General features: G+C 38.9%; 1 protein-coding gene across 6 annotated transcripts in view; it reads left to right on the plus strand.

Annotated features, from left to right (window-relative positions):
* The window catches only part of LTBP1 (latent transforming growth factor beta binding protein 1), a 196,397-nt gene that overhangs the window by 29,163 nt on the left and 143,145 nt on the right, over positions 1 to 24,089 (plus strand). For all 6 annotated transcript variants that reach the window (XM_062629565.1, XM_062629567.1, XM_062629570.1 and 3 more), the window contains exon 4: positions 20,762 to 20,937. In XM_062629565.1, coding sequence (XP_062485549.1) covers positions 20,762 to 20,937 — 176 coding nt within the window. The remainder of the gene's footprint in view (positions 1 to 20,761; positions 20,938 to 24,089) is intronic.

Consider the following 24,089-nt stretch of genomic DNA (forward strand, 5'->3'; position numbering starts at 1 on the left):
TCCACACCCCCTCAGGATGCTGCTCAGCTGTTCTCTGAACCACATGTCTGCAACACTTTGAAGTTAATTCTTTGATAATCATCTTCAATGATCACCTCTGGACAGCAATATCTGAGTTCAGAATAGCTTTAGCTTTAAATTCTTCTTAAAGTACTTTTGATTGTGACAATTTTGGGGAGTAAAAAAATTAAACTAACTTACCTTTGAACAGATTTTACACTGGGAGAGCTCTTTCCTCAAACTGTTTTATATTTTATAGCCTGTAAATGCTTCTGGGAAAGGTAGCAGTTGGGTTCTATGATTCTATGTAAACCCTGTACAATTGATGAATTCTCTGATCTTAATTACTACTTCGATATGGATTCTGTTCTGGTTTCTGCATGGTGGACAAGGATGGTCATTGAATTGATGCCACTATCAAATTAATAATTATGAAGGAGACAGATTTATGCATTTATTTACTGTAGCAAAAACTCTGGTGTGTCTCCTGCTTCCTGCACTAGAACCTTGAAGCTCTGAAGTGGAGGACAATTGCTGGTCATCACAGTCCCAGCTGTGCCTCCTTACTGCTTTAAACAGCTGTCGTTGTTGTTATATAATGCCTGTTTGGGAATTCCAGCTGTTGCACACATGAAGATCCTTAACAAGAAGCCAACTCCCCCTCATCAGCCTTTTCACTATTCCAGCGGCTTCTCACTGCAGAGTGTGTTTTGCATCCTGAAGCATTTTCCTTGTGTTGCACCCTGGAGGGCTGTATCGATAATTTTTTTTTTTTTTTAATGGACTATTTAGAAATCCAGTGAATTCCTAAATTGGATTCTCTTTTGATGTGCTTCTGGAAGTGAGATTAGAAGGAGTTGTAACCCACAGCTGTACACTTACAACATTTCTGATGGGAGTTCAGGTGATGAAGACTGAGGAGAATGAGGTTGTAAAAGGAAGGAGTTGTGTAAATGTTACTTCTTCCCCCTGTTTTTTCCCTCTCCTTTCCTCCCCTTCATTGCCAAGTTCTGCTTTTACTGAAAGAGTAGAGGGGAACTGCTAATTCTGTGTGCAGTGCTCCTGGTAAGTCAATCATCTGCGGGTGATTCCAGAGTGGTCTCTCCTTTCTGTAGTAGCTAGTCTGGAGGGATGGCATTTCACCCCTTTTTCTGTTTCCCATTTCTATAGCTGGGATGCCATTTTTTGGGAAGGAGCAGGTTTTACTTCTGACTGCTTTGGCTGATCAAGGTCTTGAAGAGGATATAGGCACTCTTTTCATAATCTTCCTGCCATGTTTCCCTTCAGGCACTTAAAACATCTTTGGAGAGCTGTTTTGTGTGGGCACTGCCATTCCTTCTTTAGTGCTATGCTATTAGTGCTCTTAACCTTCCACCAAGGGAGAGGAAAGTACTTGTGTCACCATTATGAATGTAGTTTTTCCCTGAAACATTTGCACGCTTTATGGCAAAGCTCCTTTTGGAGATGCCATGGGGGTTAATCTTCAGCCTACTGGATTCTCTGGTGGAATATGAAGTGAAACAATGGAACTGTGTAAAGCTACATAGCTTCTGTAATGAGTGCTGTAACTTTTTCTAAGAGTAGAATCTAGCAAGGTCTGGCAAGTGTGGACAGAGACCTAGAGTTCTGTTAACTTGCATACCATCTAGATTGCTCTGTACAGTGCAGTGAGATGGTCATAGAATCGTAGAATGGTTTGGGTTGGAAGACCTTAAAGATCATCTGATTCCACCCCTCCTGCAATGGGCAGGGACACCTTCCACTAGACCAGGTCAAATATTGGACCTGTCCAACATGTTGTTCAGCATGTAGTCATGTGACACGAACTGCAGCTGCTTTTTCTGTGTGATGTATATTTATTTGCACCAGGATAGGCTGTTAGAGCTATTATCTGCTTAATTGATATTTACGTGTATTACATTGTCCTTGTTGAAATGAAACAAATTATTTATGAAAATTATGGGGGGGGGGGGGGGGGAGGTTTGGTGACAATTTTTCACTTTGGGAAATCTGTTCTCTTGAGGCTCCTCTTCTTTCATTTCTGTTTCTTGCAGCATGTATTTGGCCTTTGATCCTTACACTGTAACTTCTGCCTTGCTGTGTATTTTTGAAGTGTTTCACATGGCAATCCTGGTTGAGGTACCTAAGGCTTACAATGTATTACTAGTAATAATATTATGAAAAAGTTACATGTTTTATCAGCTGTTTGTTCACATTTAACACTTCAGTATTTTAAAAAAGTTTCAAACAGGTGCTACTGTTAATTGTTGTACTTCAAGTAGCTCTCTGAGAATAGCCATTTTAAAGTTATTCGTAGTAAAACACAGTCTTTGTCTTTTTAAAAAGTTTACAACAGATGCCACTGTTAATTATCATACTTTTTTGTAAAGGCTTTCAAGTAGCTTTTTCTGAGAACAACCATTTTAAAGTTATTCATAGTAAATAAGGTTGTTCTAAGAAATGATAGAGCTTGCAATTGTTTAAAAAGTAGCTATGGAAACTAGCAGATGATTCTTAATTTAAAATGAGTTTTCATTGCTTTCATTGGCTGTGCTCCCTTCTTGAAAATGTCATGCTTCATGGACACTCTACAACATTTTCAATTAATTTTTCTTTTAATGGGCAAAATATCCACACAAAGATATGCTAGAGTTTTAAAACATAAATATGCCATTTCCTTGGCTTTGTGTATGTTGCTTGTTTGTTGTTGTTCTTTTTTTAAGTTATGTGATTATAAATAGAATCTTTTTATTTTCCAAGCTGAAAATGTTAAAATCCACTCCTTTTCAAGTCTGGCAAAAGAAGGTTTCCTTCTTGAAACATAACCAAGTGTGCCAAGTTCCATCTTTAGTATTTTAAGCTGTAAGATTCTTCTTGGTATATGTTACAAAACATGTCTTGAATGCTACCGTAGTTGTGTACCTGGGCTTAGAGGTGCAGAGCTTGGTAGGCATATCTTTCAGCTTCCTAGATTACACTGTAGACAATGCATCTCTTACACAAAAGGTTGCACATTACCGTTTTAGTTAGATCATGGCATTTAAAAAAAATACTTGAATATTCTGTTATTTTCTCTTTAAAGAGAAAAGGGAGGGGGAGATTCCTCCAGCCTATAAGAATGAAACCAGAGACAATCAAAGCTGGTGATTGCCACACGTTTATTAATTTTTTTTTGTTCAGTCTGTGGTGGCTGTACTGTTGTAGATAGAAGATTCTGTGGGAAGGCTTGTTAAATGTTTCTCTCCCTACAAGTACAGTTCAAAGTCAAAGCTCCTTTTTGATACTGAGAGCTAGATGATAAGCTCTGTGCATAATAGTTGCCAGGTTGCTTGACACTGAACTTTGTGTGGCTTTACTAAGTTTGTGTCTCTTGATAATATTCATGAAGCTCTAAAATCCAAGTGACTCATATCAGAAGTAGTTGCTATTCTAGTTCAGCATCTTCCTGTTACGGAGTGTAATGCAGTTACAGTAATTGATAATAGTTCGAAAACTTTCCTAACCATATAGAAAACAGTATTCATGTTGGCTTAAAATCTTTATCTTCTTAACATGATAGTGCTTGCTGGGAGAAAGTTATTTTTAAGAGACTCTCAGCATGCTTGGCACAAGCTTTCAGAACTACTTTTTCAACTGTACCCTTAAACACATGCTATGAGGAGCCATAGCTGGTTTTGACTGTGGTTATGTAACTTGGGTAAATAATTACTTTAGATTCAGTTAAACTATGAATTACAGTGATTGTGTTCTGAAAATGTATCATTTTAATTGTTAAACTTGTTACAGAGAATTGAAGGAGTAATATATGCCTCTATTATAAAACTTGAGCGTCAGCTTTTGGCTTTTCTCTTCCTTCCTGCTTGTCTTCCTCCCATCCCTCCTATGTTACTGAGGGGAAAAAAAAAAACAAAATAAAAACCCCACCCTATCCTGTATAGTTCAATAAATAGTGATTGTTGTGCACTATATTTGCTGCAATTGTTTTCTAAATTGATTTAGAATTTAGTAAAATGAAGTGATTGCAGTTTGTGTGCAGTTCCGTGTGTGTCAGTTTCATACAAGAAATTTTGGCATTCATAGAAGCTGTAGTTAAGAGCTCAAGTGATCAGTAGGCATGAAAAATGGTTATGGCTGGAAGTGCAGCCCAACTTTTTACCTTTTAGTATGTCACTTTAAAATACTGTTATTTTTCTAATTATGCATTGTTTCACAATTAATAGGAAAGCACTTGAAAGTGTGAAACTGCAGAGCCTCAAACAGGACAGAACAGTGCTAAGAACTACAGCAGTTCATGCAGTAAGCTGCAGAATAGAGAATGCTAAAAATTTTAAAGCTACTTTTCAAGTCAAAATATTCTCAACATCCAGCTGATTAATTTTAATTTTAGTAGGAAATTACTGTGTGCCCTATACTTCTGAAGTCGGGTATTTTTTCAGGTGCTTGTGGATTTTGGTCTTCAGTTCTGTCAAGGAATACACTTGGGATATTTCTTGGCTAAGGGCTAAGTGCATTTGTGTTGCATCAAGAGTTAAGCTGAGCTGGAAAAAAGCTGCTCTTGAAGAATAAGTATGCACAGGAGATGATATTTTAGTGTAACTAGGTTGTTTTAAGTATGAGAACAAGGCTCTCTGCTATAGCAGTTTTTATGTCCATCTATGTAGAAGTCTGTTTATGAGAAAAAGCTCCTTCTAACCTAAGAAGCAGCAGGCTGTAAAGATTATAAAAGACTTGATGGTCAGTTCTGCTAGTGATGATCCTCGGACAAATAGCACAGGTATATGGTGGCTGCAGAGGAGTGGAGAAGTGTGTGGTTTTTAATTTTCATTTTCTCCTAACCTTGTGTCTCATTTCCTGACGCCCCTACCCCTCCTCCAGTTTCTTCAGTTGTGAAGTTAATACTGGCAGTAGAGGATCATCACCATCTGCCTACTAATAGTATCAGCACAGTCACCTATTATTATCCTGAGCAGGGGTACTCGGCAAACCATCTCTGGGGTAGGTTGCTCATGGTGTCTCTTCATTGCTGATCATTGAAGAAAGGATGTGGATTGTTACCCCAGTCCAACTTTATGTATCTCCCTGGAATACGGGTTCAAACTTAAACAGGGAAAGTTTAGATTAGATATAAAGAAGAAGTTCTTTACTGTGAGGGTGTTGAGGCACTGGAATAGGCTGCCCAGGGAAGTTGTGAATGCTCCGTCCCTGGCGGTGTTCAAGGCCAGGTTGGACAGCGCTTTGGGTGACATGGTTTAGTAGAAGGTGTACCTGCCCATGGCAGAGGGATTGGAACTAGATGATCCTAAGGTCCTTTCCAACCCTAGCTATCCTATGATTCTGTGAGTGCAGGCTGTAGACACAGAAAGCGCCTGTGGGTGATACAGCCATTTACCACAGAAGAACAGGGATGGATCTCAAGATGGCAGGCTGCCTGCCCAGCAAGTACCAAGGAGAGACTGCAGGACTTCCTTATGCTCTAGTAAGCTGAAAGGGCAGAATCAGGGCCTTCATCACTTAAACCTGTTGTCTGTGGGTGCACATAGTGGGGCTTACAGTGACTGCTCATTGCTTCTGTTGTACATGATCAGCTGTACCTATAATGAAAGGGCGAAAATGTTTGAACAAGCTAAACCCAAAACAGCATTTAAGGAAATAAGATGAGCAGTGACTGCTCCATCTTTCACACTTTGTTCAAAAGTAGGGTGTTAGGCCCAGGAGTTCCAAACAGCTATGCCTTTTCATCATTAGATGTTGTGTAAGGGTAGGCATCTGTATGATTTGTTGCAGGAGTTTCTAAAAATAGCACTGAGCAATGAGTCCTGCCAAAGGACTCAAAAAGTGTCAAGAAATACTAGGCAATTACAGGAACATTTAAGTACCAGAAACAGGAAGAATGTGCCTAGCATCATCATGATTGAAGGTAGCGAAGTGTAATGTTTTTGGTTTCACGGTAGTATCCACAGCTTTCTGAAATCCTTCTTGCTAAGTCAGAGATGGATTTGCTTCAGGTAGAACCAAGGACTGCACTTTTTACAGGCTACTTGGATGTGGGGCTAAGCACAAGCCTCAAAAAGATTTGTTTGGCAGGAATGCTAGTTTCCAGAAGTTCAGTGGAACAAGTTCTGCTGGGCTGCTGAGGACGTGTAATTCACAAACCAGCTGGCACCACAGAATACAATGTTTTAAAATACAGGCTTATTTCAGTGGTCCTGAGATGGTACTGAGTTATTTTGCTTATATTCCTGCCATGACAAATTATCTTGGTATTTTGTTTGCAAGATGTATATGTTTAAGTATGTGCATAAGGATGTTTGATCTGTTTTGTGATTCAACACGTATTTAGCCTGTGCAAATATTATGACCAAAAGTTTTGTGTTGGTTTTGGCAGTAAATTCTCACTATCAATCATCTGATACAAAAATACAGATTTTGATTTGGTTTATCATTTTTATATGATAATTTTTAACAGGATAATTTGGCCTTATCTTTCTTTACAGCCCAAAATACAGCTACATTAAGGTTTGCTTTTTTTTTCAGTTCTGTGTATAATTTTTTAACAAACTTAAGTCTTGTTTTAATTCTCAAAAATTCTATGATAAAACTCACCCCTGTGGAGGGAAATGCTGTACTTAAATTTTCGTTTCTCATTAAGTTAACAAGCCTACATATATCAGATACTAGTTCAAATGGTACCATAAATAGATGAGTTTGTAGATTTGAATTGCACATCTGAATTGTCCTGTTGTGGAAGGTACATAAACATTTGTTATTTTTGTTAATCTCCCCCCCTTCCCCCCAAAGAAATGAGAATAAATACTTGCCATGAAGACTTTTTTTTAATAAATAATAATAAAAAAAGGTATTTTAGGATCATTTTTACGATTTCCTTTTTTTTTTTTTAATGTTTCTAGGTTACATGGTGCGTCAGCAACTTTAAGAAACTCAATTTATATGTGTATATATTGATAGTATTCTTTAATTAGATGTGTTACTTTTTACTTGATTGTGTGTGCAGTTCGGTAACTAAATAGCATGTTATTTCCAGAAGCAGTCTCTTTTCTGGTTTGCTGAGCAGTCACAGAGTGTTTTAAGATAATTGAAATTAGTTTAATATATTTAATAGTTCAGGCATGTATTTCTTTGAAGTCATTAATGAAGAAAGAAAAAGTACTCTAGCAGTCATTTCAATGAAGCATGCAAATCAAGAGAATGTGAGGAGAAGCTTCTAAATAGAGCCCTAAGGATGTTATTTCAAACATAACCTGTCCTTCTTACAGTTTAGACTTGTTGGAATGACAGTATTCATCTTATGTTTTAAAGAAATCCCTTATGCAACCGGGGGGGGGGATAAGTACTGTGAAATGTGGTTTACTCTTGTGCCCGAGTAAAACACAAACCTGTAAGTCACAAACTTCAGTGACTTAGAATGTATGCATAATGTATTGTACCAAAAACTGTGAACCAAAACTAAGGACTGGGACAGTATCAGAAAGAAGGCATGTGTAGCAACTGCATTTTCTCAAAATTCACTCTGAAAAATATTTGTTAAGCTTGTAGTTCTAGGGAAAGCAAAATTTGACATGTAGAGAAAGAAGCAAAGTGAATTTTTGAGGAGAAATAGGAGACATCCTTAAGAAACAGAGGAATGCCTCACAGACTTCAAATTTACCAACTGCAAATAGGAAAACAAGCTATTCCTAGACCTCTGGAATGCAGTCTGGGCTTTTGGTCACAGTATTTTTTCTATTTTTTTTTTTTTTTTTAAATAGGCAAAGTGGTTTGGAATAGGAGATCAAGTTCTTCCAGACATTGTTGGTTCAGCCGTATGTCAGAAATTCTTCATAGCTGCTTTCTTGCAAGCTGAATTGAGCTGTAGCTGGACTTATTTCTATAGTAAGGAATCAGATCGCTTTCACATACTTCATCCATGTGTTGATCATGGGCTGAAGTCAGGGATACCATGTTCTTTAAGTTTGTTTGCATTTCACTGCCTTCCAGGGTGACAAATGTGGGTTTCAGAAATTACAGTTAGGAGCGAAGAGGAACTCTATTTTGGCATTTGAAGGCAGGGTAAAGGCCGCTGAAGGCAGCATCTGCAGGTTTTAAGTCCAAAGGTACAAAGCTGTGTTTGACAGGTAACAAAGTCCTGAGATGAAATCACAGCTAGCTCGGAAATAAATGGGAGTTCTGCTGTTGACTTCAGTGGCATCAGGATTTTATGCTAGTGTCTGGGAAATCACATTGTATTAAAACCAGTTGAACTGTTTCGGTATTCTTTTGCATGTGTACCTAGCACTTTACAATCTTAAACCTTTCACTGATAAATACTTTGCCACATTTTATAATATTATGGTGGAGATCCTTGTTTTACAAAAGTGGAGAGGAGAAAAATGTGCCTGTTCTAAACATTTTATCCTTTTTGGAGTAAACTGTCTTGCTCAGTATAGTAAGGTCAGTAGGAAAACTGAGATTTTAAAGAGTTTAGCTTTCATCATTGTCCTCAGTGCACTAGATAAGATTACCTTATATCTAATTATTTTAGAAATAACAGCAGTGCATCAGTATTAATTATAATTACAGCATTCATCAGGCTTATTAGTCACTATTCAGTTGAAATCTATGCTCACCTTTAGCCCTGTAATTTTTGCTGAAAATCCTGAACACTTCTCATGCAAAAATATTACTGTCTTTATATAATCTGGGATAATCAGGGATTTTGTACTGACACAAATAGGGTTAGAGCTACTTTCTGTTTGCCTTTTTAAGGCATTATACCATTTAGACACAAACATACAATTTCCCTGGATGTTATTTATCTGAAAATCCATTATGATGGAAACATAGTTAACGCTGCATCATATGTGTGCAGTTTTAATGAACAGAAAGTGATATGGCTGAATTTTGAGAAACAACTAAAATTCACTAATAACTTTTGGAAATCGCTGTCCTCTGGTCTTGCGTGAATTTACTACCTTTATTACTTAGAAAATGTGTTTTGTTGAAACTATTTGTAGATGTATGTCACGAATCTTGGAAACCTCCTGACCCCCAAAGTTAGACTCCTGGTAAGCGGACATGCATGTTTTTGTCTCCCCTTTTCCTGGTTCTGCCCACAGATGGAAGCATTCCATTTTTGTGATCACTTAAAAAAAAAGGATAATCTTTATTACTCGATTTTGTCATATGAAAAAATAGATTGTGTGAGTTGTTTATCTAGTACAACTAAGAAGGTAGTTGTACATTTGAAAGCTTAGATGTTAAAAGTGGTTTTGGCCCAATACAAATATTATCTCTATCTCCAGAGCTTTTCACCACTTGAGCTGTACTCCGATGGTGAAAAGATAACATGTATGTCTGCATCACTTCCAGGCTTCCCAGATATGAAGCACGCTTCACATCCCAGGGAGCATACTGTTGTTGCATCACTTGAATTTAGGTGGCTGCTGTGGAGAACTTGGATAAACTTTCTGGTTTTGGCTTTTTTTTTTTTTTTTAGCCCCCCCCCCCCCCCGACTCTCTGTCTTTAGGATTGCTAAATTCTGTGGCATAGTTTAGTGAGAGCAGTCTGTGGGGTGTTTCAGGGAGAGTATTCTCTAGCCAGTACAGTCTGACAGAGCTTCCTGCTTCTGATTTAGTATACCAAAAAGAGCTGCTGCTGAGAAATACGTGTACTGAAAGTCAAGTCTGGATTTAATCTTGACATTTTCTAGACTTGCTTGTCGTAAGGTACTACATATTTTATTCTTCTTGTCAAGTAAATTTAGCAAGCCTTCAGTGAATGTTTAAGATTCTTATTGTGCAATAACACCTCCCCATTCAAACACATAAAGACATAGCTTATTCTTGTATAATAAGCACATGGCACTTTTTGCGTGTAGTATTTGGGCAAAGTCAGTATCATACTACATCTGCTAGTAGCTGTTTACATACAGAATCAGTGGGTATTATCTGCGGATAAAGTGCTCTGACTTGCCCTTTTGTTTGCACTTGTGTCAACAAAAGAAATTAGGAGAAAATTAAGGTTTGTTTACACTGTTTATTATGTAGGAAACTGATATACATAAGCATTTGGATTTCTGATTCTTTTCTCCTGTGATCTCATAATCAAATTAGAGGAATGTTCATCATCCATTTACATTGGCATTCTTGGAAGCAATTATGATCCGTCATATCTTGTGATAGTTCTTACCATAAACTGATTTATGAAGTATGTGGAAAAGGTATTTCTTTTTCAGTTAGAATTTATTACATTTCATGTTGAATTAAGGGTTATTTTGTATCTTTCTGTCATATAGTGCTTAAAGAATTTTCTCTGGAACACAACAGAGCCTGTCTTTTCCCTGCCTGGACACAAAGTGCCCTCTTTTGTCTTTGTGGGTATCAGTGCTTGTAAAAGTCTTCATTGTTGTTTCCCTTCAGCTCTTTACACTCAGTATGCTTTGAGTTTTATTTTTTAATCTAATTTGGTACACTGGAAACTTCAGCCAGGCTGATGCTAGAGTCTCTTGATTGGTTGGTTGCAGTCAATGTAGACATCACTAATGTGTGTGACAAGTTCTGATTGCTTCTGATGCAGATGCACATTGTCGTGCTCACCAGTGCTGGATTTCATCTACAGTCCAGGTACTCTGAGTCATCTCTCTTTCTGTCTAGCCACTATTAATTGCCGTGGGCTTTTTTTGTACCTTTTCCTACTTGTACATAGGTCTCATTTATAAACAGATTATAAACCTACATTGTATTTTTCTGACCCCTTCTGAGAAGCTCTGCTTATACCAGTGAGGTCCTACTTCTAAAACATTTCCTAGTCATAACAAACTGTAGTGATAGAATGTTTTTGCAAATCCTCTGCATCTACACAAAAACTTGATGGTGTAGTTACTTGCTCATTGCATTTATATTTTTCATAATCATGACTTAATCTGTCAGAATCTGAAGGGTAGACCAAGGCTTTATGTTCTTTACTGGCATATTTACTTTTATTTAGTTATTTGGTTTTTAAATGACAGATTTCTGCTAAATTCAGACAAGGCTGTAAATATTTTCTCAGAGTGAATTTATTTTGTGTAAATATATGCTTGCTAGTCTGGAAGACCAAATTAGATTTGAGGGTTTTCTGAACTACTGTGGCAAAATTTCATATACTTCTGTTACTTGTTCAACTAGAGTGAGGTATTTCTAAACCATATGTGTTAGTAGGCTCTGAAAGGACATATCATAATTAACATATGTCCAAGAAAAAAAAAAAGAGTATCTGCTCTGATCCATATCTTTGCCTATTTTAATCTTGCAGCACTGTTTTATGACTTCAGGTTTCCTAGTAGCCTCTTGTAAGATAACTGTTCATAGTCTTTTTTGAACTTCAAATAAATTCTATCAGCCAGCTGGGCTCTTTGTCTGCTGTTTTGCTTAACGTGCTCAAGAATTTGAGTAGATTAGTGATGCATGGTTTTGCTTTGCAGCAGCTGTGCTCATTTGCCTTTATCATGTAATATCCATCATGGGAGTTTGTTTCTATTTTTAATGGACATTTCAGTGTACTTTTCTAAAACCAAAGTCTGTCTCATGGGTAGACAGATTGGAAATTATCACCAGTTAATGTGTCTTTATCAGAGTAATTTTATATATTTCACAGTGTTAGTGTAAAATGCCACTGGCCCTATGAAAACAAGAGATTTTTCTGTGCAAAAAGTAATGCACAGGGAAGGGATATCATATGTTAATTAACTAAAGATTATGTACTGAACTTGTTCAGTGCTCTGGTTAAGTAAGTTTGCCATTAACTAGTGAATTTCACTAGTGTTCTGGGGAACAAAACAAGAACAGATCAGTCACACACCTAGGTTTTTTAGTGGTTTTTTGGTTGGTTGCTTGGTTTTGCCTCCTTCAACTTTGCTGCTAAGAGAAGCCTGACAAGTTGAAGGTGCATGTATGGCTCAGCACCTGTGTAAAATAATTCGTATGCCAAATTCATTCACCTGGGTTTGCGAAGTGCTTCACTAGTTGAGTGTTGGTGCAGGCATGCATGAGATAATGAATAATTTATAGCTTCAAGTTGTTTGTTTGGTACCTGGTGAGAGGGGAAGTTTGGGAATTGCTGTTACTGTCAAACTACAGACTTGTGTCTTTTTCTTCTTCATCACTGTCTTGTGTTAGATTTTCCTAGCCTTCATGCATACTGCTTCCTTAAGTGTTGGTGTTCTTTGAGATTTGTTTTTTATACTTGTATCTGTTGTATCTTGGTGCTTTGGGAGTAGGATGGAACAAACTTTTTGTGGTCATTCTAATGAAAAGACATAGTAGGCAAGCTTTCCTTTTTTTTTCGCAGATAGAATTGCCATTTATACAATTTAATTACTTTTCAGAAGGAGTATTCTTCAAATGTAATCTTCTATGGAAAATGCTTATCTGCTGTTGTATAACTTGCAAGAACTGTAGCTTTCATCAGGCTTTGTGGCAGCAGGTGTATTTTTGCTCTGTATCTGAACATTTAACCAACAGATATAATTCTTCAGCTTTAAGGCCTTTTTTTTTGCATTTTGACTTCGAGGAAATGAATCATTGCTTGTGATTCTGGAAAACTCAGTGTATCTTTTCTCTTTAGAAACCTGGAAGAATGTTCATAATCTACACATTTCAGTTTATTGTGTTATATGTGGAAGATGGAATGAATCATTGGATTCATAGTTGTTCTTGGTTTGGAAACACTGTTTCACAGAGCTTTAGTTCAGCTATTACATCAGCTTATGCTGGCAAAAGGATTTGAACTAATGAGCAATTCAGTTTATCCTGCAAATTCAGGGCAAGCTTTATTAGCAAACGCTTAAGAACAGATAATTCCTGAAAGTGTCTTCAACAAGGATTTTTACCACAGAAACTATATTTAAGTTGGACAAAACTGGTACTGGTGGATAAACATTAATGTTTTACATTTCTATGGGAAACTTTATAAGCAAATCAAATCACCTTGACAGTGATCAAATAAGACGCTTTCTGTGGTGTAACTAACAACCTTTTACATGGGTAAAAAGGTAAAAAATTAAAACTTGAAGGTGTTGTTTGAGAATAGATTAGTCGTAGCCAAATCGTGATCTCTGCAAATTTTCACCTGGGGAAAACTGTATAAACCTGCCTTGAAGTTATATCTTTATGATAATGAAAATCTAATGTGACGCTGGTAAATCTATAGCAGGCAAGTCTCAGTGCTTGTTTTGCAGTGTTTCAGAGACAGGATTTTCAAATTATATATTAAAATACATTTTTGTACATAAAATCAACTTGTGTGGAGGTTTTCTGATTGTGAAAAGCAAAGCTTGAATGCTTCCTCTGTCATCTCTTCTGACTGGGAGGATGTTGTGAAATAGGCCACGCTTGATTAATGCTGGGTATGGTATGACTAATGTAAAGGGCTTTGAAAAAATCCTGTCTGTTCATCATCAGCATGGAAGTTAAACTTTTCATGTATCCTAAAAGAAAGAATGCCCCCCCCCAAAAAAAAACACCCCAAAAAAAACACCCCCCCCAAAAAAAAACCAACCAAACAACAAAACCCACCCCCCAAAAAAACCAATATATGAAAAGCAATATAAGGAGGAAACAGCTGGCAAAGGTCAGGCTGAGCTAGCAACTGAATTTTAATAATTTACATGGGGGGGGGGGATTTAATTCTATTTTCATGGCTTTTGAACTGTCCTGCATATTTTCTTTACTATCTCATAGTTACAGAAAATGTTAGGTTTTCATCTCCTTTTGGTAGTTCATTGTGAGTTTGAAAGAAGATAGTGAAGAAAGAACTAATTTGTAGGTTTGTATTAAGCAATTGTGTTAGCAATTTAGAGTTTTCTTTTTTTTAAGTATTGCTAGCTAGGAGCCAACTATGGGAGCATCAGACTTACAGTAAATAAAATTAAGAAAGCAGCCTGAGTCAGGCCTGTCTTATTTAGTCTAGACAGTACTTTTCATGCCAAACATTGCTGGTCTCATTTCTGCTTGCCAGAGTTACTCTGATACCTCACATTTGTGGCTTGCTTTTATCAGGCAAGGGAGCTTTCTTTTGCATGATAGCTGCAACTGTTTGTTCTCCTTCTGTAGTGCTGTTGTAACCTTACTACTCTTTGTATTGTTTGTTTCTAGAAAATGCAATTAAACGTTTGTCTGTCTAGTGTACATTTCAGCAATGGAAAGTTTTTGTCAAGTTTATTAAGTTAATGTCAGTTTTGACCATCTAATTACAAACTAGCCAGGTAAATGAGTCACGTAAGTCTGTAAAATGCAAAAATCTTATGTAGTCTTGGCTGTTTGATGCAAAATTTAAAGATTGGAACTAACAATTGCATCTTTTTAATCAGTGTGACAGGGAGTTTTAGTAGTACTTCAATATTTTGTATTGCAGCAATGCCCAGGGGTTCCACTTTGTGTTCAGATGTTCAGTAAGCAGCATGCTAAAGTTGGGAAGCAATGAAATATCTTCAGTTGTGGTGATGGTTGTTAGATAAGAACTATTTATCTTTTAAGTACAGTGGCTGTGAGTTGCTTATGCCTTTTTTTGGTTTGTTTTAAATTATAAAATTATTTATAAAATTATAAAAACCTGTTTTAGTGTCCCTGACCTACTTTGAATATCCACTGTGGTAGCAAGCTAGTACTAGCTATTCCTAGTGGCCTTGAGCAGTGTTGTGAAGAAATTGGTCTATCCTGCTACTTATTTATTAGTTTGGATATCCCAACACTGGGAATAAATTAAAGACCTCATTCAGTGCCAAGTATTTCTACCCTAGTAGATCAGAGATTAACTGCCAGAACAATCTGCTTTGGAACAGCTAAATGAATCTGAGCATAATAGCAGGCTTGGCTTTTGCTTTTTGCCAGGTGCCCCTGGCACAGGTGATGTGACCAGGTACAGCACCTGAGCCTCCATGCAAAGGAAGGACTGGCATGAGGAGCTCAGGGAGAGCTCCAGAACTCGGTAGAGGCCAAAATATAGGAAAGGGAAGAAGCAGAATTACTTGCAGGCTGGTAGTATTGTTTGGCAAGCTGGCACCAGCAGTCATGGCAACAATCACTGTGTTTTAGAGGATTGGGAATACACTGTGGTAGAACTGTTAAGATAACTTCCAAAGGCTTAATAGTGACTAGGGTGATGCTTGTTATCAAACTAGGCCTGAAATGTTTCCTTGTGACATGATTGTATTGTTTTCAGCGCTGATGTCTTAATGACCTTCTCTCTGTGAGGATCAGGCTCTCCTCTCTGCATATATCAGTTAGGAGGGATAGTTCTGAAGGTTTTGTCCACAGGGATCAATGCAAAGGAAAAAAACTCAGTCACACTCTGTTGCTGAGCCCACTAGAAATAGCGTCTTCTTAGAAGTTCTACAGCACTGAAGGAACTCTTTATGTGCTGGTCTAGGAAATTAAAACTTAGGTACTTCACTAGCATCAATACTTACAGTGGTGGCAGAGCTACATGACTGTTCTCATATACCTTCCATGACGTAGTTAGAGGAATATCCTTGATTTTAGTGGAAGACGCAGTATCTCAGTTAGCTATGCAGTATCTTTTGATTATAACATCTTCAAGAATTAGATCACATTGAGAAGAATTTGAGTATCAAAAGAACAGTCAGAACAGAAGGATCTCGTAAATGTTTTGATGTTTGACCCTATCAGCTCCTACTAGAACTGCACTTCTGGTGAGCAAGATCAGTCAGGCTGGTCAGATGCTTTTGGGTAGCTCACATCAACACTGTCAGCAGATGTCTAATCCACGCTTTTTAAACATTTGGAGTACTTTTGCACCTCTACTCAAGACCTTTGGTAGTTATACGCCACAACCATCAAAACCGAGCACAAATGTGCAAGACAAAGGGTCTAGACAAGTCTTAACTTTGGTTTCATGCAACTATTGTAAGCATACTGTTTTATACAAGAATAGGTTATTTGCTGTGTATTGAAATTTAAGACCAACAGCTTAAACATCAGATGAAGATGTTTCCTTTTAAAGAATTTAAGTTTCTGGAGTGAAGATCAAAGCTTTCCTGTGTACTACCGAGTAAAGCAGTCTTGCAAAACAGAACTTAATTTTAAACTGCCTTAACAATAGTAATGTTAATACTTAATACAAGCTAAATTAAGGAAGAAAATTGCAATACCTGGGAAGGAAGAGGCAACTTTTTATAAATCCTAGTGGCAAAACTTTCAGCCTCCAGTGTATGGCACTCCTGTCTTAGGTGTGTTGTATTGTTCAGTTATTGTGTTTTTTGGGGGGGAGGATGAGTGTTGGTTGTTTTTTGTTTTTTTTTGTTTGTTTGTTTGTTATTTGTGGTGGGGTTTTTTTGTTTTTTTGTTTTTTATATTTTAATTTCAAGTGCTATGGTAGACTCTATCGTAGATTGACAGCCTTGGTCTACAGTGTGGCTGCATATATTGTAATGTAAGAGGTAACACTTCACAACATGTTACAGCCTTAACAGAAAACAGGCACTTGAATGGCAGCATCTGTGTCCAGTCAAAGATCACACCACTGAACTTTGAATCATAAAATCATAGAAAACTTAGGAGTGGAAAGGACCTTAAGATCACCTAGTTCCAACCCCCGTGCCATGGGCAGGGATACCTCACGCTAAACCATGTCACCCAAGGCTCTGCCCAACCTGGCCTTGAACACCACCAGGGATGCAGCATTCACAGCTTCTCTGGACAACCCATTCCAGTGCATCACCACCCTCACAGTAAAGAACTTCTTCCTTATATCCGATCTAAACTTCCCCTGTTCAAGTTTTAACCCATTACCCCCTATCCTGTCACTACAGTCTCTAATAAAGAGTCCCTCCCCAACATCCTTATAGGCCTCTATCAGATACTGGAAGGTTGCTATGAGGTCTTCACGCAGCCTTCTCTTCTCCAGGCTGAACAGCCGCAACTTTCTCAGCCTGTCTTCATACGGGAGGTACTCGAGTCCCCTCATCATCCTCGTGGCCCTCCTGAGCTTGTTCCAACAGTTCCATGTCCTTTTTATGTTGAGGACACCAGAACTGCACACAATACTCCAGGTGAGGTCTCAAAAGGGCATAGTGGAGGGGCAGGATCACCTCCTTCAGCCTGCTGGTCACACTCCTTTTGGTGCAGCCCAGGATACAGTTGGCTTTCTGGGCTGCGAGTGCACACTGAAGCCGGCTCATGTTCATCTTCTCATCAACCAACACCCCCAAGTCCTTCTCCACAGGGTTGCTCTGAATCACTTCTCTGCCCAACCTGTAGCTGTGCCTGGGATTGCCTTGACCCAGGTGTAGGACCTTGCACTTGGCATGGTTAAACTTCATGAGGTTGGCATCAGCCCACCTCACAAGCATGTCAAGGACCCTCTGGATGGCATTCCTTCCCTCCAGGGTATCAACCGAACCACACAGCTTGGTGTCATCAGCAAACTTGCTGAGGGCGCACTCAATCCTGCTGTCCATGTCAGTGACAAAGACGTTAAACAAGACCGGTCCCAACACCGATCCCTGAGGGACACCACTCGTTACTGGTCTCCAGCTGCACATTGAGCCATTGACCACAACTCTTTGTGTGCGGCCATCCAGCCAGTTCTTTGTCCACTGAGTGGTCCATCCATCAAATTGATGTCTCTCCAATTTATCGACAAGGATGTCGTGTGGGACAGTGTCGAACGCTTTACACAAGTCCAGGTAGATGACATCAACTGCTCTACCCCTGTCCATCAGTTCTGCAGCTCCATCACAGAAGGCCACCAAATTGGTCAGGCAGGATTTCCCCTTAGTGAAGCCGTGCTGGCTGTCACCAAGCACCTTGTTGTTTCTCATGTGCCTTAGCATGCCTTCCAGGAGAATGTGCTCCAAGATTTTGCCAGGCACAGAGGTGAGACTGACTGGTCTGTAGTTCCCTGGGTCATCCATTTTCCCCTTCTTGAAAATGGGGGTTGTATTTCCTTTTTTCCAGTCTTCGGGAACTTCACCCGACTCCCATGATTTTTCAACTTAAATATGTGTGACTTTTGATAGTTACATATAGTAACTATAGTATCAGCTTCTGTAGTACTTTGACCTCTTGTCATGGCCTGCTTGTAAATCACATGGGAAGTATTCAGTATAGACCCTCTCATGCCCAGGTAAAGAAACAGATCTCCTTAGACATAGGCATTGAATGAGATCTGTGGGGGAAAAAAAAACAACCCTGTGTTGTGCAGGAAGGATTGCATTGACTTTTCAAACACATGAAATTCATATGTAAGCAGTGACTTACATATGTGAGTGACTTCAGCTTTTTCACAGGCTGAGGTCTTCCTGGTGATACTTCTTACCAGATTGTCGAATTCTAAGCCTGACCTCCAATGTCTCCAAAGCCTCTTTGATTTGCTGGTAGGAAACCTAAAGACAACAGGGGAAGTACAGCATTCTCTCTTAATCTGGGGAAAGGACTTCTACTGAATACAGTGAGACTGCATAAGCACTGTATTAGAAAATTTGACTTGGAAATAGTCTGAGGAGTTATGTTTTTGTTGTACGTAAGAGTCATAGAATGTCTCTAATGAATGCACTTTTTCTCAAACTGATCCAGGTTAACAAGAGCATCTGTGTAGGACAAAACCCCATTGTCTGTTCTAACCACAAATCTGTTGGCTACAGTGGTTACTAAGCATCCTTGAATAATGTGACTAAAGAATAAGGCATTGCTTCGGAGATAGGTGCTGGCTCAGGCTCCACATGCTGGAAAACAATAGAGCTATCATCTGACTTCTCACTCTGCTTAAACTCTTCAGTCTCACCACTGTGGGGAAGTGCTGCTCAGCTGTCCTCTGTAATAAGAGGTCCATGCCTTACTCCCAGAAGATGGTTATTTACCCTGCACAACTGTGGCTCTTTGAAGGATGGTTGTTATCCCATAACTTTCTGTCCTGGGTTCAGCAGTAGCAGTCATTTTTCTCCTTCTTGGTAGCTGGTGCAGTGCTGTGTTTGACTTTCAGCTCAGGAACAGAGCTGGTAACAATGATGTTTTGGTTTGGTCAAGGACTTTGTGAGCCTCATGCTCTGCCAGGGAGGAGGGGAAGTCTGGAGGAAGCAGAGAGAGGACACCTGACCCAAACTAGCCAAGGAGGTATTCCATACCACAGCACGTCATGGCCGGGGTGGGGGGTAACTGGGAGCTACCCAGAAGGACACGGGCTTCCGGGTGGGGCTCGTTTCTTGGCCAGTGGTACTGTATTCTCTTCCCTTGTTATTTTCTCTTATCATTGTTGTCAGTGGTGGTAGCAGTGGTGCTTTGTGTTGTACATTGGTTGCTGGACTGTTCTTGTCTCAACCCGTAGGAGTTGCACTCTTTTGATCCTTCTCCCCATTCCTCCGGGAGTGGGGAAGGGGAGAGCCCCGGGGGGGGGCTCGATTGCTGTCAGCCTGGCACCACTCACTAGGAGTGAGTGAACAAGTTGCCTGACTGGGTTTAAACCACGACACTTTCCCTTTTAACTTTTGCAGACTGAACTTATTAGAGATCCTTAGTTGCAAAGAAAGTGAGAGAGGCTTACAGCATTCCACTCTGCCTTCATTTGAGCAAAGGACAATGTAGTGCTACTAGCCAATGAACTAGGTTAGCAATTGATACTACTCTCTGAGGAATGTGTTATCTTGACAGTGTGATCTACAATAAGTACAACTTCTTGAAAACTTTCTATTAGTAGTTTGTTACTTAAAGATGTGCTATTACTGCAGTAGAACTCTGCAGCCTAGAGCCCGGAAGTAATGAGCTTGTATATGGCCAAGAGCTCTGTGTTTTGCTTCCTTGCTTGTTTATTGCTGGATAGCACTGTGGAAGAGTGAAGGCCAGTGTGTTAGTAAAGAAATGGTTCCAACTGCTGATGGTGTGTGGCTAAATAACCATGTTTTTTTTCTAAAGAAGGGGGAGAAGGGAATTTCTATTGAAAGTTGGCAAGTTTTTTGTGCAGTGAGAAACTGAGATCTTGGTGAAGAATAACAATACCAAGTAAGAAACTAGGATTTGGAAGTGAGAGAATCAGCTTGAAGGCATCATCTTGTTTAACAGGAAGGGGAAATAGTTTTGCTGTTCATGGAAGCCATGTGGTTATGGGACATTTGTCAGAGACGTTCAGTGCTGCAGGCAGAGAGAAAGTGAATGGGGACAGTAATGTGATACTGGGAAAGAGATACAGACCTTCTGGTGAAATGGGAGCCAGGCTGAAAAAGAGGAAGAGAAGCAGTGCTCTGCTGTATGACTAGAGGTGTACGGTGGTGAAGGGAACAGGGTTTCTGGGGAAAAAAGTGGCAAAGCAGCTGGGCTTCGGTTCTACTTAACACATCTGGTGTGAAATGACAGTTGTAAGAAATGGAGAGAGGTTTCATGGCACTGCTGCTTCTCTGACTAGTCTGGAAATCTCTGTGTGTTAACAAAGTTGAGCTCTTCCAACTCATGATTTTGAGGAGGACTTTTTCTTATTCCTCCCTATTGTCCGAGGTGTTGTAAATTGCTGTATTGTAAAAGAAGTGATATAATTCCTATAGTCTTTATTTATTGTTTGTTGATCTGCAGGACGATGAGAATGCTAGGTGCATGAAAAATCAGGTGCTTCATTGGAAGCTAGTAAGTTGAAGTTTCTCAAATGGTGTTTTGAGAACTTGGAGTATAGATGAATTTGTCTTTTGGGTTTTTCTTTTACCGGTAGTTTCTAAGTCTAATTTATTGACTTTTACATCATTCTCTCTCTTCTTTTTTATTTCTTCTTTTTTCCCTAAAACAGGATGATACCTCTATCATCTCAGACACTGATGATGAATCTTCACCATGGCCAAACACAGGAATATGTGATCAAACCCAAATATTATCCAGTAAAAAAAGTGATTTCAGGAGAACAGTCCATTGAGGGATCATTACCACTAAGACTGGGTCAGGATCAACTCGCATCACCTTTTCAATGTGAGTACAACTGCCAAAAGCATACTCCTTTCTCCCCCCAACCCCTTTTTTTTATTTTTTATTTTAAGATCTTGAAAATTTCTTTTCACCTGAATTGCCATAACACTTCCAAACAGAAAAAGGTTAAAATAATTAAATGAGATAATTCTTAGATTAGCAAGTGCTCCAACATTCTGTATCCTGTTGAGAAGCAAAACAGATTTCCTAGATGAAGAAAAAAATTGAACCTGAGTCACTGATAAAATTTCATAGTGCTATTTCTAGATGATAGGTTTTTCTTTGGATAAAAGGTGCTTTGTGAACACCTGCTGGAGTAGGCATAACTGTAGTCAGTGTAAGATGACAGTTACCTTTACTTCAGTATGATAGATATCCTTCTTGGAAAGCTGGAGTCCAGGATTGTGGTCTCACTGGTGACTGGTTTTCTCTATATTTAATTTATTATGTGTTTATGAACTTCTGCACAGTATGGAGGCTGCATGAGAGTTTCTGCTTCATATATATAAAAAATGATTGTGTAGGTGCCCAGCTTGTGGCCTTGGCTCATGCCCCATGGTGTGGGGAGCTTGAGGACAAGTTTTGGCTTAAAAGATGAAGGGCTTGATGAATTATGGGTTAGGTATTACAGAATGTCTGCTGGCTTGATCTGGAGAAAAGTTCCTGCAGTTAAATAATGGACTGATTAACATGGAGACCAAGGTAGTTGCAGTCTCCTGACAGACTTCCTCTGCTGTAGCGCAGAGGAATATGTTTTGAGGATTAAGGGAAGAGCCTTTCATGTTAAATCTCTAAATATGGTTTCTTTCTGTACCTTTGCATTTCTGCATTGCAGATCTTCATGGTCTGTCCATCTATGCTTAAATGCAACGGCCTGCTTCCTTTTTCTCAAGAGTAAGTTCATCTATGGTTAAATAGAATCTTGGCTCTAATGGGAATACAAGTGAGCAGCTGGAGGTCTTTGAACACTTTCAGCGTGGGGAAGTATACTGCTTGCGAAGCACTACATCACCTTCTTAGAAGCTTCAAAAAGATACTTAAGCACTCTGTCAACATTAACCAATAGGACATCTTGCAAATGAGATACTACTGTTTTTCTTTCTGCCAGCTGTAATTTTCTTACAAACAAGATATTAGTGGTCCCTGGGATTGGATTGTGTCCCTCTGTTCTAACTCGTCAGCCAGAGAGTATATAAATCCCAGGCTGTATAGTTCTCCCAGTACTTGGAGCAACTGTTGCTGGTTGGATTTGGGGGGGGGGGGGGGGGGGGGGGGGGGGAAATCATCTTCATTTTTGCCCCCTTCTTTCAGGCTGTTTGAGTCAGTCTACTTTAGATACACTCAGTGCTGTTTGCAAGCACCAAGCTGCCAGTGTACAAATGGGTTGTGTGAGATAACTCCATGCTGCCCTAAGACAAAGGAATCAGTACTTCTAGCTCTTTATAGCTTATTGGAGTTCCCCTGTTAATCACAGTACTTTGAAGGACATGACTAAGAGGAAGAAAGTCAGGAGCTGAAGACAGAGTACTTGTTATCAGATTCTAAGAAGCCCCTCTGAGTAAGGATTAGATTAGGGTATGAAATTTCATGTCAGGTGTTCTGTGTTAACCACCAATATGCAGTTCCTAGCTTTGCCTTGAACTGAGGGCTGAGGTCCTGCAAATTACGTCATGCTTGCGGCAGGATTGACAATCATTGTCTAGTTAATATGAGAAAATTCATAAGTGGCTGATGATCTCCTGGTATTTTGTCACTGCTCTTAAATGTGTAATCTTGTTTCATGGCAGAACCTCTTATTCCGTTGAGCAAATGAATCAGTAATGGCAATGTGGAGATACTTAAAAATGAAGAGGGGAGCAATGTAGTAACTTCATTAAAAAGCAAACCAAGTTGGTACTGAATACTTCAAGGTTGTTTTTTTTTAATTTTTTTTTCCTTACTAAATGTTTGGGGTTTTTTTTTCAGAGAAGAGAAGAAATAGTAGTCAGATAATACTTAGTGGCATCACCCAAGAGTTCATAGTTATTAATTAACAAAATGCAAAGCAAATAATTTTTTTTCTTGAGCATTTCTATGCATTTTAAGATATTAACACTGTGGCAGAGAGTGGCATCTGTGAAAGATGTGCTCCAGAGAATAAATCTATTTTTCCAGCTGTAGCTGAACTTGGCGTTGATTTCTCTGGGTTTCTATAGATTAATGAAAACCTGTGACACTTGAAACTGGAGCAAGTGTCAGTCCTGAGATACCCTTAGAGATAGTTCTGTCCTGGCAGAGGCAAATGAGATGTTGGCTAATAGTGCTTTGGGAAGAAAACTGCCGGCCCTGAGTAGGTTCTTCTGGGCATCTTCTGGTTCCCAGTTAGTAGTGTTTGAATGTCCTGCTATAGTGTTGCCAGATACACTTTTGGAGGTATTAGGGGAAAAAACATTGAAGATGAGTCACATTAAACTTTTTTTCAATTAAAATTTATATAAGGTTCTTCCTGGAACACTTATCCTGGTGTATTTACAAGCAGTTTAATGTCTCTGGTAGCTTCCAGAACATGCAGTATAGTAGTCCTATTAAAGACAGCAAAATAGTCTTCTTTTTTGGTTTTTTAACTGAACTTTTACTGTAAAGTAATACATCACATCAACAGAGTTTGAAAATTCAGTTGTCCATTTGGCTTACAATAACAGCATTTAAAGTCACTCTGGGACATGAAATGCGATTACCTGCCAGTAACCATTTCTACTATCAAGCACTTTGATCTTTTTGCTGTAGAATGTAAGCCTTCTCCTAAGAGCAGCTAGTGTAATTAATCATAAAGCTCCCAAAAAAATGTAGTTCTTCAGTGCTAAATTTTGAATTCTTGCTCTGCCTAATGAGGCGAGGCTGTTACAATTGTTCATAGGGATTTTTTTTAAAGTCTTGTTTTCTAAAACCAAAGTGAACCAAACCCCCACCCTAGAAATAATGTTCAAGATCTTCAATTAAATATTTTTGGAGTTCACTGACTCATTCAAATTTTTAGAATGGTCACAATTTTACTGCATAATTAATTCTGTCTCCTTATGCTTAATATTGTAATACAGTTTTATTTGTATGGCTGTGTATTGCTTTTTTCAGAGGGCTCATACCATATTCAATACAGAAGGAGAGAGAAAAATCAG

Source organism: Pezoporus occidentalis, unplaced genomic scaffold (genome assembly GCF_034315485.1).
Source record: "Pezoporus occidentalis ecotype Australia unplaced genomic scaffold, CSIRO_AGI_Poc_V1 ctg34, whole genome shotgun sequence".
Taxonomy (NCBI): domain Eukaryota; kingdom Metazoa; phylum Chordata; class Aves; order Psittaciformes; family Psittacidae; genus Pezoporus; species Pezoporus occidentalis.